This window comes from Pristis pectinata, chromosome 6 (genome assembly GCF_009764475.1).
Source record: "Pristis pectinata isolate sPriPec2 chromosome 6, sPriPec2.1.pri, whole genome shotgun sequence".
NCBI lineage: Eukaryota > Metazoa > Chordata > Chondrichthyes > Rhinopristiformes > Pristidae > Pristis > Pristis pectinata.
Genome location: NC_067410.1, coordinates 14,915,960 through 14,937,298, shown reverse-complemented (window position 1 = coordinate 14,937,298; position 21,339 = coordinate 14,915,960). Strand labels below are relative to the sequence as shown.

General features: G+C 43.0%; 1 protein-coding gene across 1 annotated transcript in view; it reads left to right on the top strand.

The window, feature by feature from the left end:
• Positions 1-21,339, top strand: part of LOC127571640 (interleukin-17 receptor E-like) — a 59,495-nt gene that overhangs the window by 25,778 nt on the left and 12,378 nt on the right. Inside the window, exons 6-11 of the mRNA XM_052018212.1 lie at positions 630-769; positions 7,727-7,783; positions 9,184-9,250; positions 13,902-14,074; positions 17,344-17,391; positions 20,926-20,971. Of these exons, the coding sequence (XP_051874172.1) occupies positions 630-769; positions 7,727-7,783; positions 9,184-9,250; positions 13,902-14,074; positions 17,344-17,391; positions 20,926-20,971 (531 nt within the window). The remainder of the gene's footprint in view (positions 1-629; positions 770-7,726; positions 7,784-9,183; positions 9,251-13,901; positions 14,075-17,343; positions 17,392-20,925; positions 20,972-21,339) is intronic.

Genomic DNA, 21,339 nt, shown 5'->3' with positions numbered 1-21,339 from the left:
AATGCAGTGTTGGGGGGGAAGGTCTGCACAGTGTAGTACTGGGGAAATTACTGGATGGACTGATGTGGTCAAGCCCATGTTGTGACCTACATACTCGTGATTCCTCCCATCAGCTGAAAAGAGGAATGATTTCCTGTCAAGGAGACTTTGGTGCCTCTGAGGGCAGCAAGTTAGCTATGAGTGTGCCCAAAACTGCAAATGGATAAGTAACTCTGTTCAAGGCAACAGAATGAGGTGAATGGGTAGCTGACAAATATATTTTACCATTTCCATTTAGTGTATGGAAAAAGCCACCAGAGCAGCATAATTGCACAGGCAACTTATATCTGAGAGGTTTTAATCCAGATACTCAGGAGGAATGAAGAACGTTTGTTAACATTGTCACTCAGTTTGGCTGACAAAGCAACATAATGAAAAATTAAAACCATTCTGAAATCTATCCAGCCATTTTGTACCAGACTTGTTAAAACTTATCAATGACATCCTGGGTATTAAATTTTCGGTTGATAACTTGGGCATCAACATATCAGACGACACCACCACCTTCGGATAAGAAAAATGACATCCATGTAATTATTAGATGATTTTAATTTAAATGTATCGATAACTATTTTTCTCTTTCACCTTAGGTCCAAGGATCAGTTATTCAGTTATTCCTGAGCAGAAGCAAATCATAGTTACTGCTCCCCCAGGGCATATGGTGAAAGCTATGTTATGTTACAAGCGGGGCCTGTTATGTCGCGAGCTAAGTAAACACTCGATTCAGCTGGTAAGAAACTGGCAGAAGTTTAACACTTTTAAGAGGTAACAGGGGTTTTGGTACCTATGACCTTAAGGTCTTGCTAATAAAATCCAAGGCAAAATCCAGATTGGTTGGATACGGCTATGCCTTTGGTGTTTGTAAGTGGCTATATCCCAGCAAGTCCTTAGGTTGAGCGCTTCCAGTTTCAGGAGATCCATGACGGAGGCACCAGACTGTAAGATGTGGAGCCTTCATCAAAAATACTTCATTGCCCCTGAAGTGTTTTGTAATGGCTTGAAGTAATGAAACAACACAGAACCATTCCTTTCTTTTTAGCAAATATCTGTAAGCCAATAATATTTAAAAGCCCATCATATAGTTGCACATTCCTCCCATAGGGGGCTTAGTTGTATTGATGTGCGAGGGACTTAAATAAGAGTTAGAGACTGTTGTTGCAGAGAGAAAATTGGATAAGGAACAAGGACAAAAGGTTGAGTGAAACCGTGCGTCAGCAGGCTATGGACTCAATTCCAGTGCAGGGCACTAAGCTGGTGGTAAAAAAACAAAAGGCGCTGGAGACATTCAGCAGGTCAGCAGGCATCTGTCGGACTGAGAGAGAGTTGGGAGGCTTGTTGGTCTGTCTGAAGGAGATGTAAGTAGGAGGCGATGAGTGAGCATAGGAAACAGTGTTAGAATTGTGAGATACTAATTGCCAAATTTGCCAGAAATCTGAAATAAAAGGGAAATCTGGAAATTGCATCTTGTTATTTACAGTGTTCTCTTTTATCTCAGAAAACCTAAGTTAGGATTACATAGGTTAAAGAGCTTTCATCATCATAGGCAGTTCTGATACAAACTGGAAAGGCTGGTTATCTGAAATACAGGAAGTCCCTGACTTAAGAATGCCTGACTTACGAACATCCGTACTTACGAACCGACCCCCGTAAAGCCTAATATTTTTTAAAAAATCAAATTACACACAATGGTTCGTACTAACGAATGGGCAGACTACTTTGCGTGACGCTCAAAACACTGTACGTTTTAAGCGGTCTGTCAGCCAGCTATGTTGGCTTCAAAGCATAAATCTCGTTCAAGTGATGGTGATGCATCGAAGAAAAGGAAAACGATCACGATGGAAACAAAAGTAGAAATAATAAAGCGTTCAGAGAGAGGTGAAACGCCAACAAACATTGGAAAAACATTAGGCTACAGTCGGTCAACGATCGGGACAATTATAAAGGACAAGGGGACAGTAATGGAATATGTAGAAGGCTCTGTCCCAATGAAAGTGACAATTATCACTAAGCAACGCAGTGATTTAATTATCGAAATGGAAAGGCTATTGGTAATTTGGTTAGAGGATCAAAATCAGCGTAATATTCCTATTAGCCTTGGCTTAGTGCAAGAAAAGGCTCGAAGCCTTTTCAGTGATTTAAAGGCTGCACGTGCAGCAAGTGAAGGTGCTTGTGATGAAGAATGTGTTGTGAGTAGGGGTTGGTTCAGCCGTTTCAAAGGGAGGGGAAATTTACACAATATCAAAGTGCAAGGTGAAGCAGCGAGTGCCGACGTAAGTGCTGCGAGAGTTTCCTGAAATGTTGAAAAAAATTATTGAGGAGGGAGCTTATGTGCCTGATCAAATATTTAATGTAGACGAGACTGGCTTCTTTTGTAAAAAAAATGCCTGAAAGGACATACATTTCAAAAGAGGAAAAAACTGCTCCAGGGCATGAGGCATCCAAGGATAGGCTAACGTTATTGCTTGGTGGTAACGCATCCGGGGATTTCAAGCTTAACCCTATGCTTGTATATCGCTCCCTAAATCTGAGGGCACTTAGACAAATTGCCAAGACATCTCTTCCCGTTATTTGGAAGGCAAACACAAAGGCTTGGTTAACAAAAGCTCTCTTCGAAGACTGGTTCCTGAACTTTTTTTGTTCCTGCTGCTGAATGTTATTGCTTGGCCAAGAAGATTCCTTTCAAAATTCTCCTTGTGCTTGACAACGTCCCCGGACATCCAAACACTTTAGATGACCTTCAACCCAATGTAAAGGTTGTCTTTTTACCACTCAACACCATATCACTACTTCAGCCAATGGATCAGGGATTCATAGCCTCCTTTAAGGCTTACTATTTACGCCGGACCTTCTCACAAGCAGATAGGGCTACCCAAGATGATGAAATGACCTTAAAGGAGTTCTGGAGGAATTACAACTTCTACGAAGGCATCAAAAACATTGCAGATTCTTGGGAGGAAGTGAAGAAGACCAACATGAAAGGAGTCTGGAACAAATTGTGCCCGCAATTCGCAGATGGTTTGAAAGAGTTTATGTCTGAGGACATTGCTGAAGCCAGGCAAGCTGTGGTTGATATTGGTAATAATCAACTGCATTTAGACATCAATGAATATGATGTCTTAGACTTGCTTGAATCACATGCCGAAGAACTGACCAATGAGGACCTTATGGAGCTGGAGCGGCAGATGATAGCATTTGAGGAAGAAGGCTGGGACCAAGAAACCCCAGAACCCAAGAAGTTTTCAACGAAGGAGTTAGCTGAAGCCTTTCGTCTCATTGAAGCAGGGATGGCAAAGTTAGAGGAGTAAGATCCTAACGCAGAGAGGTTCAACAAAGTTTACCGGATAGTTACCGACGGCCTCAGCTGCTACAAGGCCATTTATAATGAGAAAAAGAAAAGCTCTGTTCAAGCCACCCTTGATGTTTACTTTAAGAAATTGACTTCAGAAGTTAACTTTCACTCTACAGCAGCAGTATCAATCCCTGACTCTCCAGCACCAGGCCCATCCTCTCCAGCACCAGGCCCATCATCCAATTAATAAAGTCATTTAATATCTAAACAGTTTAAGAAATGTTTCTTTAATGTTTTTATACCTATACACACACACACACACACACACACACATCCTCTCTCTCAATTATAAACATTTGACTAATTGACGCTAGATGTGAACTGTACGTAACTATTCCGACTTACATACAAATTCAAATTACGAACAGACTCAGAAACGGAACTCGTTCGTAATCCAGGGACTTCCTGTAGTTGAATTCATTGTTGAGTCCCGAGGGCTATAACTAGTCAGATGATGAGATACTATTCCTCAAGCTTTGCTGGGCTTTGTTGGAACCATGTAGGAGCCAAAAACACAGAGGCCGGCATGAAACTGGGATGGCGGATTAAAGTGACGGGCACCTGGAAGCTCACAGACTAAGTGAAGGTATTCTGCAAAGCAGTCTCTCAAACTGCTTTCAGCAAAGTGTCACCCAAGCTTCCAGTTGCCTGTAGGGTGTAATAACACATAAGTGGAGTTTATGAATGGCAAAGCATATATAAGAGGCACAGATTGGGCAGATCATTAGTATCTTTTTCCTATGGCACAGTGCAGACAGAAGGAGTTCACACCGAGTCCGGGGTTTACCTTCAGAACAAACTTTCTCTATATTACAAGCTGACATCAACAGGGGAGTCACTCGTCCTGGAATGAATGCTCCCCGATCCAAAGTTTTCATTATTCTTGTACTATTTCTTTTCTACTTCCCCCCCCAACTATCTCTACCCTGCATGTGCTGTGTATACATAGAGTGAGGCAAGCCTTTTGCAGTGTTAAGCTTCAGTGCCTATGTGCTGTGTGAGTTGTGAGCTGTTCCGCTTTTACCTTGTAGGTACAATGGCAAACTTCTGTCCTGGAGTTGTTGTTAGCTGGTAACCAGGCACGAGTTTACTATAGTTCACTTTCACCTCCATTTCGTGGCTTGGGACAGTTGAGCATGCCTGGTGCCTTTCACTGCCTGGTACCAACCCTGTCTAGTCCCTCTTTATCTCTCTGCTGCACTACAGTGCTAAGAATTAACTATTTCCTACCATGAGTTTACTATCCCCTACTACAACAGTTATCAAAAACTAGAGGAAATAGGTTTAAGGTGGGTGGAAGGAGGTTTAAAGAGGTTTTGAGGGAAAATTTTTTTTACACAGAAGGGCTGAAGGTAAAGCATGGAGTTTGAACCTACTGCAGCAGTGAGCAATCAACTGTGAGAAGTGCCATGGCTGGGAAGCTGAAGGAGGCTGTGACCTCAACTTTTTTGGTATTGCAGTGAATCATGTGTGAGGTTGTATTTCAAGTCACAGGAAGTCACAGATGTCAGAGTTTGAACCTTGGCCCATTAAATAACATGGTTTCAGGAGAAATGGGATCAGTAAGACCTGACTATTCTGCAAATAAATAACTATTACTGTTTCTTGCCCTGAATGCTGGAGTAAAAGGTGTAGGGCAAACAGGTGATGCTTTTTGGGATTCAGATAACATATTCAATAAATGGTAGGGCATTAATGAATGTTAATGAACAGAGGGATCTTGGGATTCAAGTCCACAGTTCCCTGAAAGTGGCAACACAGGTAGATAATGTGGGGAAGAAGGCATAAGGCACGCTTGCCTTCACAGATCAGGGCATAGAATATAAAAGTTGGGATGTAATGTTGCAACTTTACAAAACACTGGTTAGGCCACACTTTGTATTGTGTGCTGTTCTGGTCACCACACTATAGGAAGGATGTGACTGTGCTGGAGAGAGTGCAGAGGAGATTTACCAGGATGTTGCCTGGGTCGGAGGACTTTAGTTATGGGGTGAGATTGAATAGGCTGGATTTGTTTTCTCTCGGGAGAAGGAGGCTGAGGGTGACCTGAGAGCAGGATATAAAAGAGACATAGATTGGGCAGATAATCAGAATCTTTTTCCTATGGTAATCAGAAACTAGGGGGCGTAGGTTTAAGGTGAATAGAAGGAGGTTTAAAGGGGATTTGAAGGGAGGTTGCTTTACACAGAGAGTGGTTGATATCTGGAACACACTGCCAGAGGAAGTGGTGGAATCATTATGTTTAAGAGACACATAGATGGGCACTTGAATAGCAAGGCACAGAAGGATACAGCCCTAGTGTGGGCAAATGGGATTAGTGTAGATGGGACAAAAGGTCACCATGGATGTGATGGGCTGAAGGGCCTATTTCTGTGCTGTCCAACTCTCTGACTCTATAAGTCCCACTGAAACCTCAGGAAGTCAAATTTCCTGAAGGACACCGGAACACCGGAAGTGGGCTCAAAATTGCTGTATTCTGGGTCAAGCCAATGCTGCACAGAACCATTTATTTTGGAAATGTGTTAAGGAATTTCTAGACCATCATCTCAGATAAAGGGTTAGGATGTAAGGAGGGATTTTATTCAAAGGCCGCAAGTCTGGAATTCTCTGCACCAGAGTACTGTGGAAGCTCAGCTGTGAATCATATTTATGGTTGAGATCGATAAACCTTTATGCAGAAGGGGATTCAGAGGATATGGTGATCACGCAGCATATCCTGGAGGTAAAGGGTCAGCTACGATCCTGTTAAGCATAGGAGCAGCCTCGAAGGGCCAGAGTGCTTTCTCCTGCTGCTTATTTTGTCCTTTGTATGTTCATATCACCACTGTCCTTGCCAATATTTATCTTTCAATCAGTGCCACAGAAACCAGATTATCCGCTCAGTAGCGCAATGCTGGTTTATTAGAATTTGATATACACAAATTCTCTTTAGTGTCATCTACATTGTGCCAGGAATTGTACTTCCAAAGCACTTCAGTGGCTGTGAAGTGCAATCTACAAAAAGCCCTACAGAAATCCAAGTCTTTCTTTTCAAAACCCAATCCTTATTCAGTAATGAAGACAAGTGCCACCTGGTGGGTGATTGTAGAGCAGCATCCCCGAACTCTGGGCATCTTTATGGGTATCTTTGACCAGTCAAACTGCAGAACCAGAAACTGTTGCAATGCCCAGTAACCCCAATTATGATGTCAGCTATAGAATTATCCAGGCTAATATTTCTGGGATTTTTGAGGTGAATAAGTAATGACTTACATATTTAAAATTCTAGGTAGTTTTAGCTTTCATCAATTTGAAAAGATATTGGTATTGGTTTATTATTGTCACTTGTACCGAGGTACAGTGAAAAACTTGTCTTGCATACTGTTCATACAGATTAATTCATTACACAGTGCATTGAGGTAGTACAGGTAAAAACAATAACAGAATACAGAGTAAAGTGTCACAGCTACAGGGAAGTGCATTGCAGGTAGACGATAAGGTGCAAGGTCAATCAAGGTAGATTCTGAGGTCAAGAGTCCATCTCATCATATAAGGGAACTGTTCAATAGTCTTATCACTGTGGGATAAACCTGTCCTGGAGCCTGGCTCCTGTATCCTCTGCCTACTGGGAGAGGGGAGAAGAGAGAATGACCCTGGTGGGTGGGGTCTTTGATTATGCTGGCTGCTTCACCAAGGCAGCGAGAGGTAAAGACAGAGTCCATGGAGGGGAGGCTGGTTTCCATGATGTGCTGGGCTGTGTCCACAACTCTCTGCAGTTTCTTGAGGTGCATGAAATCTCATCTGAAACAACCTAATCTGATTTAAACGTCACTGAAAATTAAAATTAATCCATTTTGAAATATTAAAATGAACAAATAAATCAGAAATCTGCAATGAAAATAAAGGGCAGATCTACAAGCAAAACAAAAGGATGATAGGTCTGTCGTGTAAATTTTTTATGATTACAAAGAAACCAGACAGACTGACAGAGATAAAACTGAAGGCTGGCTGTGAAAGGAGACTTCCAAACAGACTTTGAGTACTTACTCCTGTATATTTTCTAAAGCTTTACTTACTGCGTTAATTTATTTCACACGTTGACAGTATAACTTTTATTAATACAAGGGAGAGCTTAATGTACTGGCAGTTTTCATTAGTCTAATCTTTTACTAGATATGAACTTCTTTTGTATGTAATCCATTGTTAGTCAGGTAAGTTACATTGCAGGTAGACCAACTATAATTAAGTTGAAAAAATGCCAAAATGTATTATTTGGTCATTTTATATTTAGGATTCATTTGGTGAACTGCTTTGCATGTGCTTTGTAACATTTTGAATGTCTTCTTGTGTTCTTTGCAGATTAACACCACATCGACTCTGTCTTATGACTATCTGCTTCCTTGCCTCTGTATCCAGGTAATAATAGTGATAACAGTCCAATATCAGTAAAACCTTTTTGTTTGATTCTTGATTATTATTCAAGACTAATAAATGCTGCCTGGGTGTATAAATATTTGGATAACACCTGAAGAGTTTATTACCAAAGACCCATTCTCCAACAAAAACCTTCAGGGTAGGAAGAAGGGTATAAGATCACTAAGTTCATTGTGTGGCTGATGGGCTATGTTATTAAAATGTGGCAGCAATTTCTTTCACCTAGTTTAACAACTATTTTTTGTTGCTCTTCTCCGTCACCTGATGAAGTAATGAAATGCTCTCCAACTAAATTACTTTCACCTATGCTCACCTTTAGTTAAAAAGTAAATGTAGCTCTCTTCTTCATAATGCAATGGATTGAGAAAGCGGGTTAAGGGAGTCAACCAAAGATTTTTCCCAGTTGTGCTCTGGAGGCATTGATGAGGGAGCTGCCACTAAATATCTGCCTTTTCCCTACAGGTAAGTATACAGCGGCTTCCTGTCAAGGAAATCCTATGAGAATCCTACATCCATCCTCTCTGTAACAGCACAATTTCATAACCATTCCAGTGTTACTTTGTTTAAATCCCTATTGGAACAATCTCACCTTCATACTGAAAACTATTTTACAGCTGGGGGGGAAGAAATAGGATTTCTGGAGTACTGGCTTGGAAATGAATCCCTGAGTGTCTGCACCCTCTTTAGTTATGGATTTGTTCACCATAAACAGGCCATGCACACCTTCACCACAAACAGGCCATGCACAGAGGGGATGACTGATACTGATCTGGAGCAGAAGCCTGGCTGATTTTCACAACCATTCCCCAAAACACCTCTACCTATTTCCCTAACCCCAAGAACATGAAGGTAGTTGATGTCACCTAATGCCGCCCTGAATATGATCAGCTAAGTTAGCATAGACTATTGATGAAACACGGGTCCTCTGGTCTTCAAAGGCCAATAGCAAAGCAGTTGGTGCTTTTACCCACCATGCTGTTGAAGGAATGGATTTATTGGCTGTTTTCCTTGCCCATTTTCTCTGCAAGATTGAGTCATGCCCAATTGTAAGGCCCCTGTCCAGTTGATAAATCAGCATGAGATAAGACATTTCACACTTCTTGTGATACTGGAGAGCATTTACCCATTTTTGAATGTTCTGATTGGTATTGGTATTGGTTTATTATTGTCACCAAGGTACAGTGAAAAACTTGTCTTGCATACTGTTCGTACAGATCAATTCATTACGCAGTGCATTGAGGTAGTACAGGGTAAAAACAATAACAGAATACAGTATAAAATGTCACAGCTATAGGGAAGTGCATTGCAGGTAGACAATAATGTGTCTCCTGTTCTGTAATGTTTGGAACAGAGAATAAGGTTGACTGGTTTTCTTCCTTTAGGCATTTTACCCTGGGCATGACAGCCATCGAACAACAGACTGTCCATTCACTGATGCTCCTGAAGCCTGTGAGTACACAACAAAGTTAATTAAACTTAGACAATAGGAGCAGAAGTAGACCATTCGGCCCTTCGAGTCTGCACCGCCATTTTGAGATCATGGCTGATCCTCAACAATCAATATCCTGTTCCTGCCTTGTCCCCATATCCCTTGATTCCCCTATCTATAAGAAACCTATCTAGCTCCTTCTTGAAAGTGCCCAGAGAATTGGCCTCCACTGCCCTCTGAGGCAGTGCATTCCACAAATTCACAACCCTCTGGGAGAAGAAGTTTTTCCTCACCTCTGTCCTAAATGGCCTAGCCCTTATTCTTAAATCATGCCCCCTGGTCCTGGACTTCCTCAACATCTGGAACATATTTCCTGTCTCTATCTTGTCCAATCCCTTAATAATCCTGTATGTTTCAATCAGATCCCCTCTCAATCTTCTCAATTCCAGCGTGTACAATCCCAGTCTCTCCAACCTCTCAGCATAAGACAGTCCCGACATCCCCGGAATTAACCTCGTAAACCTACGCTGCACGCCCTCTATAGCCAGGATATCCTTCCTTACCCCTGGAGACCAAAACTGTACACAATACTCCAGGAGTGGTCTCACCAGGGCCCTGTACAAATGCAAAAGAATCTCTTTGCTTTTGTACTCAATTCCCCTTGTAATACAGGCCAACATTCCATTAGCCTTCATCACTGCCTGCTGCACTTGCTCATTCACTTTCAGTGACTGATGAACAAGGACTCCTAGATCCCTTTGTATTTCCCCTTTACCTAACTCCACACCATTCAGATAATAATCCGCCTTCCTGTTCCTGCTCCCAAAGTGGATAACCTCACACTTATCCACATTAAACTTCATCTGCCAAATATCTGCCCACTTACCCAACCTATCCAAATCACCTTGAATTCTCCTAACTTCCTCTACGCATATTGCACTGCCACCCAACTTTGTATCATCAGCAAACTTGCTAATGTTATTCACAATGCCTTCATCTAAATCATCAACATAGATGGTAAACAGCTGCAGTCCCAGCACCGAGCCCTGTGGCACCCCACTAGTCACGGCCTGCCATTCTGAGAAACATCCATTCACCCCTACCCTTTGTTTCCTATCCGCCAACCAGTTTTCTATCCATGTTAATACCCGCCCCCCAATTCCATGAGCCCTAATTTTACCCACCAATCTCCTGTGCGGCACTTTATCAAATGCCTTCTGATAGTCGAGGTATACAACATCCACTGAATCTCCCTCATCTATTTTCCTCGTTACATCCTCAAAAAACTCCAGTAGATTAGTCAAGCATGATTTGCCCTTGGTAAATCCGTGTTGACTCAACCCAATCCTATCATTGCTATCCAAATATGCCGCTATTTCATCCTTAATAATGGACTCTAGCATCTTCCCCACCACAGATTTTAGGCTAACTGGACGATAGTTCCCCGTTTTCTCCCTCCCTCCTTTCTTAAAAAGTGGGATAACATTAGCCATTCTCCAATCCTCAGGAACTGACCCCGAATCTAAGGAACTTCGGAAAATGATCACCAATGCATCCACAATTTCTAGAGCCACCTCCTTTAGTACCCTGGGATGCAGACCATCTGGACCTGGGGATTTGTCAGTCTTCAGCCCCATTAGTCTACCCATCACCATTTCTTTCCTAATGTCAATCCACTTCAGTTCCTCTGTCACCCTCTGCCTTTTGTCCATCCTTACCTCTGGGAGATTTCTTACATCTTCCCCCGTGAAGACAGATCCAAAGTACTTATTAAATTCGACTGCCATCTCCCTGTTTCCCGTAATAATTTCACCCGATTCGGTCTTCAAGGGCCCAACATTGTTCCTAACTAACTTCTTTCCCTTCACATACCTAAAAAAGCTTTTGCTATCCTCCTTAATATTCCTGGCTAGCTTGCCTTCGTACCTCATTTTTTCTTCCCGAATTACCTTTTTAGTGAAATTCTGCTGCACCTTAAAAATTTCCCAATCTTCCCACTCAGCTTGGCTCTGCCATACTTCTTCCTTTTTAACACAATGCTATCTCTGACTTCCTTTGTCAGCCACGGTGGCCCCTTTCTCCTCTTTGAGTCTTTCCTTCTCTGGGGAATAAACTGATCCTGCACCTTGTGCATTATTCCCAAGAATACCTGCCATTGCTGTTCCACTGACAATTCTGCTAGGATGCCCGCCCGGTCAACTTTAGCCAGCTCCTCCCTCATGGCTCCATAATCTCCTTTGTTCAACTGCAAAATCGACCCTTCTGATTTGCCCTTTTCCCTCTCCAATTGCAGATAAAAACTTATCATGTTATGGTCACTACCTCCCAATGGCTCCTTTACTTCGAGTTCTCTTATCAAATCCTGCTCATTACACAGCACTAAATCCAGAATAGCCCTCTCCCTGGTCGGCTCTCGTACCAGCTGCTCCAAGAATGCATCCCGGAGGCACTCTATAAACTCCCTTTCCTGGGGTCCAGTACCAGCCTGATTTTCCCAGTCCACTTGCATATTGAAATCCCCCATAACTACTGTGACATTACCCTTGCCACATGCCAACATTAACTCACTATTCAGCTTGCACCCAATATCCATGCCACCGTTCGGAGGCCTGTAGATAACACCCATTAGGGTCTTTTTACCCTTACAGTTCCTCAGTTCTATCCACACTGACTCTACTTCTCCTGATTCAATGTCCCCCCTTGCAAGGGACTGAATCTCATTCCTCACCAACAGGGCCACTCCACCCCCTCTGCCCACCTTCCTGTCCTTACGATAGCATGTATACCCTCGAAAATTAATTTCCCAGGTCTGATCTCCCTGCAGCCATGTCTCCGTTATCCCAACAACATCATACTTACCCATTCATATCTGAGCTTCAAGCTCGCCTACCTTATTCCTGACACTCCGTGCATTCAGATATAGGATTTTTAACCCATTTCTCCTCTCTCCATTCGTATTAATGTTCCAAAATTGTGTAGTTCCTACCTGTCCTCTACCCTCCATCTCGCTATCCTCTCTCTCATTCTGGATCCCCTCCCCCTGCAAATTTAGTTTAACCCCCCCCCCCCCAGCAGCATTAGCAAACCTTCCTGCAAGAATGTCAGTACCCCTCCAGTTCAGGTGTAAACCGTCCAGTTGGAACAGATCCCATCTTCCCTGGAACAAATCCCAATTATCCATAAACCTGAAGCCCTCCCTCTCGCACCATCCCCTCAGCCACGTATTAATCTGCCTAATCTTCCTATTCCTCTCCTCACTTCTCAGGACTAGACGATTCTAACCCTGGAAAACAAAAACCTGATGACAAAGGACTAGAAATTAATCTCAGGGAGTGCCAGAGAATGGCTGGTGTTGGTTACTTATTTACTTATAGGGATTTTGGCCACTGCTGGTAAGGCCAGCATTATTGTACATCCTTAATTTCCCTTGTGGGTGAATTGCCACCTTGAGCTGCTGCTGTGGATGGTGCTTTCATACTGCTATTGGGAAGGGAGTTCCGGGATTTAGATCTGTGGTGATAGGGACTGGCAATATCCTTCCAAGTTAGGATGGTATGTGACTTGGAGGGGAACCTGCAGGTCGTGGTGTTCCCATCCGCCTACTGCATTTGTCTTCTAGGTTTGGGAGGTGATGTTACACATTGCAGCTACTGTGTAGCATTGGTGGAAGGAACAACTGTTTAGAACGGTGGATGGAGGTGAGTCATTTGCGGCAGGATACCCAGCCTCTGAACTGCTCTTGTAAGCGTGGTGTTTCTGTGACCAGTGAGTTTCTGGTCAGTTGTGATGCTGCTGCTCAGCCACACTTGAGCCTCTGGTGATAGAGGACTCTGCCATGGTGTCTGGAAATGGACATGGAGGTCTCCCAGCCGGAGTGCATCCTGTGCCCTTGCTACTCTCAGTGTTTGTTCAAAGTGTTGGACAACAAGAAGAAGCACTGATCCATCTGCTGAGCGTGGATGGTAGGTGGGAATCAGGTTTCCTTGCCCATGTTCAATGTGATGCAAGGAGACTTCATGGGTCTACAGTCAATGTTAGAGTCTCAAGGGCTACTCGCTGCTACCTGTATACCATGGCACTGCCTCTCTGGTGGGTCAATCCTGCCATACCTATGGATTGTGATGGAGGTGTCTGGCACGTTGTCTGTAAGGTATTATATTCCATCAGTCTGTTGCTTGGCTAGTCTCTGAGCCACTGGGAAACTTTTCTCCAGATGTTTGTGTGGAGGACTTTGCAAGGCAACTTTGTCATGTCCAAATTCGATGCCAGGTGGTCTTTCTGCTTATGGTACAACTGTCTGGCTCATCAGGCCCTTACAGAGGGCATTTAGGAATCAACCACATTGGTGAGTCTGGAGGCACAAATTAGCCACCCTACTTTTTCTCTGTGACAGGTATTTATTGGCTGGGATACAATTAAAAATCAGGTTCTGTTTTTAATGGGTGGCCAATCTAATCCCACTAATTTTGGGGATGCACTTACAAGGGGTGACTAGTACTAGTTGTACAGTTCTTTTGAAGAGTAGGCATGACAGAGTGAATAGACTTCTCCTGGGCAGTTAGATTCTATGGTTCACAACACAGCAGATGTTCTATTGAAAGTAAGGGGAACCATATTATCTCTCTGTGATATATGATTTTTGAAATCTGATCCATGAATCTTTCTGAACAGTTGGTCCTGATCTCTGGAGGTCAAGCAATTTCTCAGATCTGATTCAACACAAGAACAACATGGCGGTCCGTTATAATGGGAAATGCTTAATTAAACCTCACGTAGTCCTCTGTTGGAAGTCAAATGGGTCGTGTGTCGAGTTTGAGGTGTCGGCCACCAAGTTTTTAAAGTCCGTAAGTTAAAGCTGTGCACTGCCACTAACTACTGGGGGGAATCTTGCACCCCCAGTAACAATGAATGTCAGAGATGATTTTTAGTGGATGGATAGTAAAGTGGGAGAAGCCTGTGATTTCACAGTAAGTTTGGTCATTGGGCAGTGTATAGCCTCTGTCTGCCAACCCAAGAGGAATTCATAAGTAGTACTTCCAACTCAGAAACAGGAAAATGGTTGACGAACTTGAGGGGCAGTTAGACCTTATCAATCAGTTGCCTAATAGACATTAGGCTAAGAAATAATCATTTGGATGTAGGCCTCTCTGCTCATGAATGTTCTGTTGGAAAATGAGTTTGTGTTAGTTCATGGAAAATGCTTCTGAGGGCATTCACCCTATCTATACCCCTCATGGTTTTAGTATAAACTTTATACAGAACCAGGATCCAGATGCTTGTCTTATATCATTCTTCTATAAACACAGGTTAATATACAGGATTAACTAAACCAAACCATAAATAATACTGGGCCTTGTGAGAACCCTCGTTTGTAAAACTTTTGAATAATCTGTTTCAAACAATGTTTAATCTTGTAGCACTGTTATGGACAGCTGGAACCTCAGGGAATAAACCATTCTGGAACTGTGAATTCTATCATTGCCTTTGACGCATTTAATGCAAATTCAAAGGGAAGAATCAGTTATCATTTCACAAATCACATTTTCAGCATTCTTGTAAACTGCAGTGAAATACAATATCCCAGAACAGCAGAGATCCTAATTCAACCCAGTTTTTAATTCCCTGACTTTTTAAAACATGCACTTCAGCACAATATTTGGTTTACTCGTCTAGCTTGCAAGAAATATGCTAATTGAAGGCTTTGTGATAACCCAAAATTTCTAACCACCCAAAACCCAATTTGCTTGTTTCTGTGAGATTTGGCGAGGCAGATATTTGTGTGATAAATTACTTTGTCAACTCAGGGCAGCAATAGACAGCAAAGTTCTGACATTGATTGGAACCAGATTTTAGAAGTGGAGAACAATGCACGGCCTTCAAATAGGTTGTTTTAGAGGGGCAATGTTGAGTCAACCAAACTGGTGGATTGGCACTCACAGAGAGTAAGTCCAATAGGTTTAGATTCCCTGAAGGCATAATGAAACAAAGGTTTTTACAACAATCCAATCCCTATCACTGGTACTGGGTTTACATTCCAAAGGTACTCAATTAAATATAAATTAAATTCAATGATGAGATTCAAACTCGTATCTCTGGATCAATTGTGGAAAGGAGTCTACTAACTTTTCTGCTGTGCTACTGTGACCGTATCTTTAAAGTTTCAAAGCATTGACCAAAAGTACATTAACATAGCCCAGTCGTGCACAACATTTAGCCTGAGGCCACATCTAGTCTGTGGGATATTACTGTGCTGTTGGTCTCAGGAGCAGCAAGCCACAAACCCCCCGCTACCTGCATTTACCTGAAGCAAGACCCTGATGCAGGAATTAGAATTTGAATTTATTTATTATTGTCACATGTACTGAGAATTAGTGAAAAACTTAGTTTTGTGAGCCATCCATACAGATAATTTCAAAACATAAGTACATTGAGGTAGTACAAGGGAAAAGCAATAACAGAATGCAGAATTCAGTGTTATAGAAACATAGCAAACCTACAGCACAATTCAGGCCCTTCGGCCCACAAAGTTGTGCCAAACGTGTCCCTACCTTAGAAATTACTAGGCTTACCCATAGCCCTTTATTTTTCTAAGCCCCATGTACCTATCCAAAAGTCTCTTAAAAGACCCTATCGTATCTGCCTCCACCACTGTTGCCGGCAGCCCGTTCCACACACTCACCACTCTCTGAGTAAAAAACTTACCCCTGACATCTCCTCTATATCTACTCCCCAGCACCTTAAACCTATGTCTTCTTGTGGCAACCATTTCAGCCCTGGGAAAAAGCCTCTGATTATCTACACGATCAATGCCTCTCATCATCTTAGACACCTCTTTCTGGTTCCCCCTCATCCTCCGTCGCTCCAAGGAGAAAAGGCTGAGTTCCCTCAACCTGTTTTCATAGGGCAGCATCCTTGTAAATCTCCTCTGCACCCTTTCTATGGCTTCCACATCCTTCCTGTAGTGAGGCAAACAGAACTGAGCACAGTACTCCAAGTGGGGTCTGACCAGGGTCCTATATAGCTGCAAAATTACCTCTCGGCTCCTAAATTAATTTCCACCAATAACCATTCAATTATGGTTACAGAGAAAGTGCAGTGCAGGTAGACTATAGGGTGCAAGGGCCATGACGAGGTAGGATGTGAGGTCAAGAGTTCCTCTTTAACGTACAAGGGGATAACAGTGGGATAGAAGCTGTCCTCAAGCCTGGTGATGCATGTTTTCAAGCTTTTGTATCTCCTGCCTGATGGAAGGGGGGAGAAGAGAGAATGTCCTGGATGGGAGGGGTCTTTAATTATGTTAACTGCTTTTCTGAGGTAATGAGAAGTATAGGCAGAGTCCGTGGAGGGGAGACTGGTTTTCGTGACGGCCTGAGCTGTGTCCACAACTCTCTGCAATTTCTGGTGTCTTGGGCAGAGCAGTTGCTGTACCAAGCTGTGATTAGTGAGGCCCTGTACAGTAGGTAGTAAGCACATCCTCAGGCATCCTTTGGCAAGCAGCTAAACCACAGTCCCGGCCTTAGTGACTGTTAAAGCTGTAAAGAAATGTTTATAAATATCTCTTCTCTCCAAAAGTGTCCTAGCTTCCATTGAGTAGTCGGAGTTTCTGAACCTTGGTAAATCCAGCCCACTGTGATTAAAAATGTCGATCAGATTAACTAAATTTCTCCACATAATAATATTTACATGGCTAACCTGCCTTCCTGTCACAACTCCACAAGCCCACAGGAGGGCAGATTGGGATTGGATTGGGCTTGAGTTTGAAATATTTATCAATTTAATTTTAAACTTGAAATGAAAAAACTAGTATCCCTAACTACAACAAAATGAAATCGCTCCCTAATTAACTGCTGATCTGTATTAAAAGAATCACAGAAATGATGAAAAGCATAGCAACACTTTTTTCAAGTAAACAGACTGAGAAAGTAACACCATTAAAATAATGATTTGTCTCAGAAATGTTACAGTAGTCCTCAAGGAGCTAATACCAGAACATTACTATCCAATAGTTTGGACACTATCCATTTCGATTTGGTGGTCCAATTGGAATAATTTGGATGCTCCATTGCACTGACTTTAAACAATGATTGACGATTTCTTTTCCTCTACTCCACAGGGCTATGTCTTTGAGAGCGTTGACAAACATTCCCAGATGTGTTTCAAGGTAATTGATAACCTTGCTGATTAATTGTGAGCCGTTTTTCAGCTGTCAGTTACCAGGTGAGAAGGAACTTCCTCTCACTAAATGCTGGGGAAGACTAAAGCCAAGGTCTTCAGTCCTCAGACAAATTTCTGTTGCCTAGCCATCAACAGCCCCGCTCACCATGGCAACTGTCTAAGGCTTTACCAGAACCTTTGCGTCACATTTGTTCTTGAGTCAAGCTTTGGACCACATTACCGGTACTTTTGTGTTAACCATCTCTCAGTTTATTTGCTGCTAAATTCCTCATCCATGCCTCCAGATGTAGGTATTCTAAAACTCTTCTGGACAATCTGTCACTTTCCATCCTGCATCACCTGAAGTCCTGCTGCATGTATCCTAATTCACACCAAGTCTTGTTTGTTCATCAGTTTTACGCTCTACATTAAGGAACATCTTAATTTAAAAATTCATATCCTTGCTTTTACACCCCTCACCAATTCTTTTCTCTGCACCGCTCCACCTCTGTAACCCACTGAGGTATTGCGCTCCTCCAGACCTCTTGCACATCACCAGTATTCATTTCGAACTGGTGTTTGTGCATTCAGCTGCCCAGGGCAAAGCTCTGGAATTCCCTGCAGCACAACTTATGCTCTCCTTTAACATACTCCCAAGACCTACCTCTCTGAATCATCTCCTGCCCAAATATCTCCCCAGGTGGCTCTGGTTCAACTTTTGTTTGATAGGCTTCTTCCCAAAGTGCATTAGGCTACATTAATGGTGTTTTAGTATTGAGCATTAGCAAACCATATAAATAGTAACTGATTTAGTATGCAGCTGGAATATGAAGCTGGTTGAGAGCACTGATATAAAGATTTGGTGGAAGAAAATCTTGAAAAGACTAACTAGAAACACATACTTTAAGGGGAGCATCCAGAAATCTGAAATTTAGGCATCATACAAGTGCAGTGTTTATGCAGCATTCCATTGTTATGAACAGAAAATATGCACACACCCACACCCACACCCTCCCACACCCACATGTATACTGACGCAAATGCACACGCGCACCCACACCCACATATTGTGACCTGCACATGCACACATTCTGACATGCAAATGCACAAATATGCATACATGCACACACACTAAAGTAGAAATATAAAGATGCTCGTGCATACACGTACATAGAGGCACAAGTATACTCTCACAACAACACAGGTTATAGTCTTCTCACAGAAGACTTGACAAGTAAACCTAGATATTCACACATACCCTCAACTACATGCGAGCATGCATGCAGATGCATATACATATGTATACATAGAAACGTGTGCTGCCAGTGCTTTGTGTTCCTGCTTATCGTCCTCTAGTAGCTGTCTCCACCTTCACCCTCCCATCCCCCTCCTGGCTCTGTCTTCCTCTTTTTTTGTTGCCTGTCTGCATCTATCTTACACCTGCCTCTGTCTGTACCTACCACTTGGCTATGTGGTTTCAGAATTGGCTTGCCCATAGAAGGCATAGGGTGGTTGTAGATGGAGCGTATTCTGCCTGGAGGTCGGTGACCAGTGGTGTTCTGCAGGGATCTGTTCTGGGACCCCCGCTCTTTGTGATTTTTATAAATGACTTGGATGAGGGTGCGGAAGGGTGGGTTAGTAAGCTTGCAGATGACACGAAGGTTGGTGATGTTGTGGATAGGTGTAGAAGGTTGCTGTAGATTACAACAGGACATTGATAGCAGAGCTGGGCTGAGGAGTGGCAGATGGAGTTCAACCCGGAAAAGTGTGAAGTGATACACTTTGGAAGATCAGATTTGAAGGCAGAATACAAGGTTAATGACAGAACTCTTAGCAGTGTGGAGGAACAGAGGAATATTGGGCTCCATGTCCATAGATCCCTCAAGGTTGCTGTGCAAATCGATAGGGTTGTTAAGAAGGCGTATGGTGTGTTGGCCTGCATTAGTCAGGGTACTGAGTTCAAGATCCACGAGGTAATATTGCAGCCCTATAAAACTCTGGTTAGACCACACTTGGAGTATTGTGTTCAGTTCTGGTTGCCTCATTATAGGAAGGATGTGGAAGCTTTAGAGAGGGTGTAGAGGAGATTTACCAGGATGCTGTCTGGATTGGAGAGCATGTCTTATGAGGATAGGTTGAGCGAGCTTGGGCTTTTCTCTTTGGAGCAAAGCAGAATGAGAGGTAACTTGATAGAGGAATACAAGATGATAAGGGGCATAGATCGAGTGGACAGTCAGAGACTTTTTCCCAGGGCAGAAATGGCTAACATGAGGGGGCATAATTTTAAGGTGATTGGAGGAAGGTATAAGGGGGGATGTCAGAGGTAAGTTTTTTACACAGAGTGGTGGGTGCGTGGAACGCACTGCCGGCAGAGGTGGTGGAGGCAGATACATTAGGGACATTTAAGGGACTCTTGGATAGGCACATGAATGATAGAAAAATGGAGGACTATGTGGGAAGGAAGGGTTAGATAGATCTTGGAGCAGGACAAAATGTCAGCACAACATCGTGGGCCAAAGGGCCTGTACTGTGCTGTTATGTTCTATGTCTCCCAACCCTATCTCTTGCCCTCCCCTACCTGGCTTAACCTGCATGTCTTCCAACCATGCTCAACACCCCCCCCTTCCCAGTCCACCGACCACCTCTGGCCTCTCTCTCACCCTCCCCTTCTCCACTCGATGCTGTCTATCTCCCCTCTCCACTCTCAGTCCTGAATTGATGCAGGGCTTCGAACTGAAGCATCGACGGTTCCTTTTCCTCCACAGATGCTGCTCGACCCACTGAGTTCCTCCAGCAGATTGCTTTTTGCTCCAAATTCCAGCATCTGTGTCTCTAAGTGATGAAGGATCTGGACAGAGTGTTGAGTGGGAAGCTGTGGTCTTTGGTACAGACTAAAGGCCGCGGGTATAAAATATAGAGAGAGAGTTGAGAATGAAATGAGGAAAAACTTTTTTTATGCAGCATGTGGTTAGAATCTAGAATGCACTGCCTGTGGATGTGGTGGAGGCAGGTTCGACTGTGGTCTATACGGAGGAAGTTGATTAATATATAGTGGAGAAAAATGTGCATGGCTACAGACAAAGGGCCAGTGGGTGGAACTAGAGTGTTGGTCAGGTAGAGAGCTAGTATGAACATGATGGGCTGCATGGCCTCCTTCTGTGCTGTAATCATTCTATGATTCCATGTGCAGTCAATGGGCCTGTGGACCAGAGAACTGCCAGTACAGCACCCACAACCATGTTAAACCCAAATTAGACATCACCGTATCTTGACACAAATGAGTTTATGCTGAGTAAGTAAAATCACATATTGATAGTCGCTAATCCAGGGGCAGATTCTCCCTTGATGCGTTTACCTAGAGATAGCCTAAGTGGCAATAAATGAGTTTAGGAACTCTTTCTGGCCTTGTAAAAGAGCTTGAAATTTCCAGGGAAATTATTCATAAGTATGGTCATTGTACCAAGTATTTATTTTGGACTCATTTACCTTCAATTTCCAGGCAGGACATGGATAACTTTGTCTTCTCTTTGTTCTTTTGCAGTTTAAGTATAAAAACAGCAGCCACATTGAATGCCGAAACAGGCCAGGTGTGTGAGGCTTTTGTTTAAGATTGCTGATTGCCATTTTTGAAGTGAAAACATGTGAAGGGGAAGTGTGGTGTTTCAGCACTTGGGCAGAATGAAAATAAACCTGTTTATCAGGAAAATCTGCCATTGGTTCACATTATCTGATACGTAAATATGTTTTTACCCACCACAAGCTGACTTGGGTATCGGGTAGGATCACCTCATACGTGGCCCTGATTGCAACACTGACAATCCCCTTACAGTCCCAAACCCTTCCAAATCTTTCGTTGCAATTCCCGGCAGAGCTTTCATTTGGAGCAGCCACACAGAAACATGAAGTAGTATAAAATAAGCTTTAAATGAGTTTGAAATATATATCTGAGGTTTGC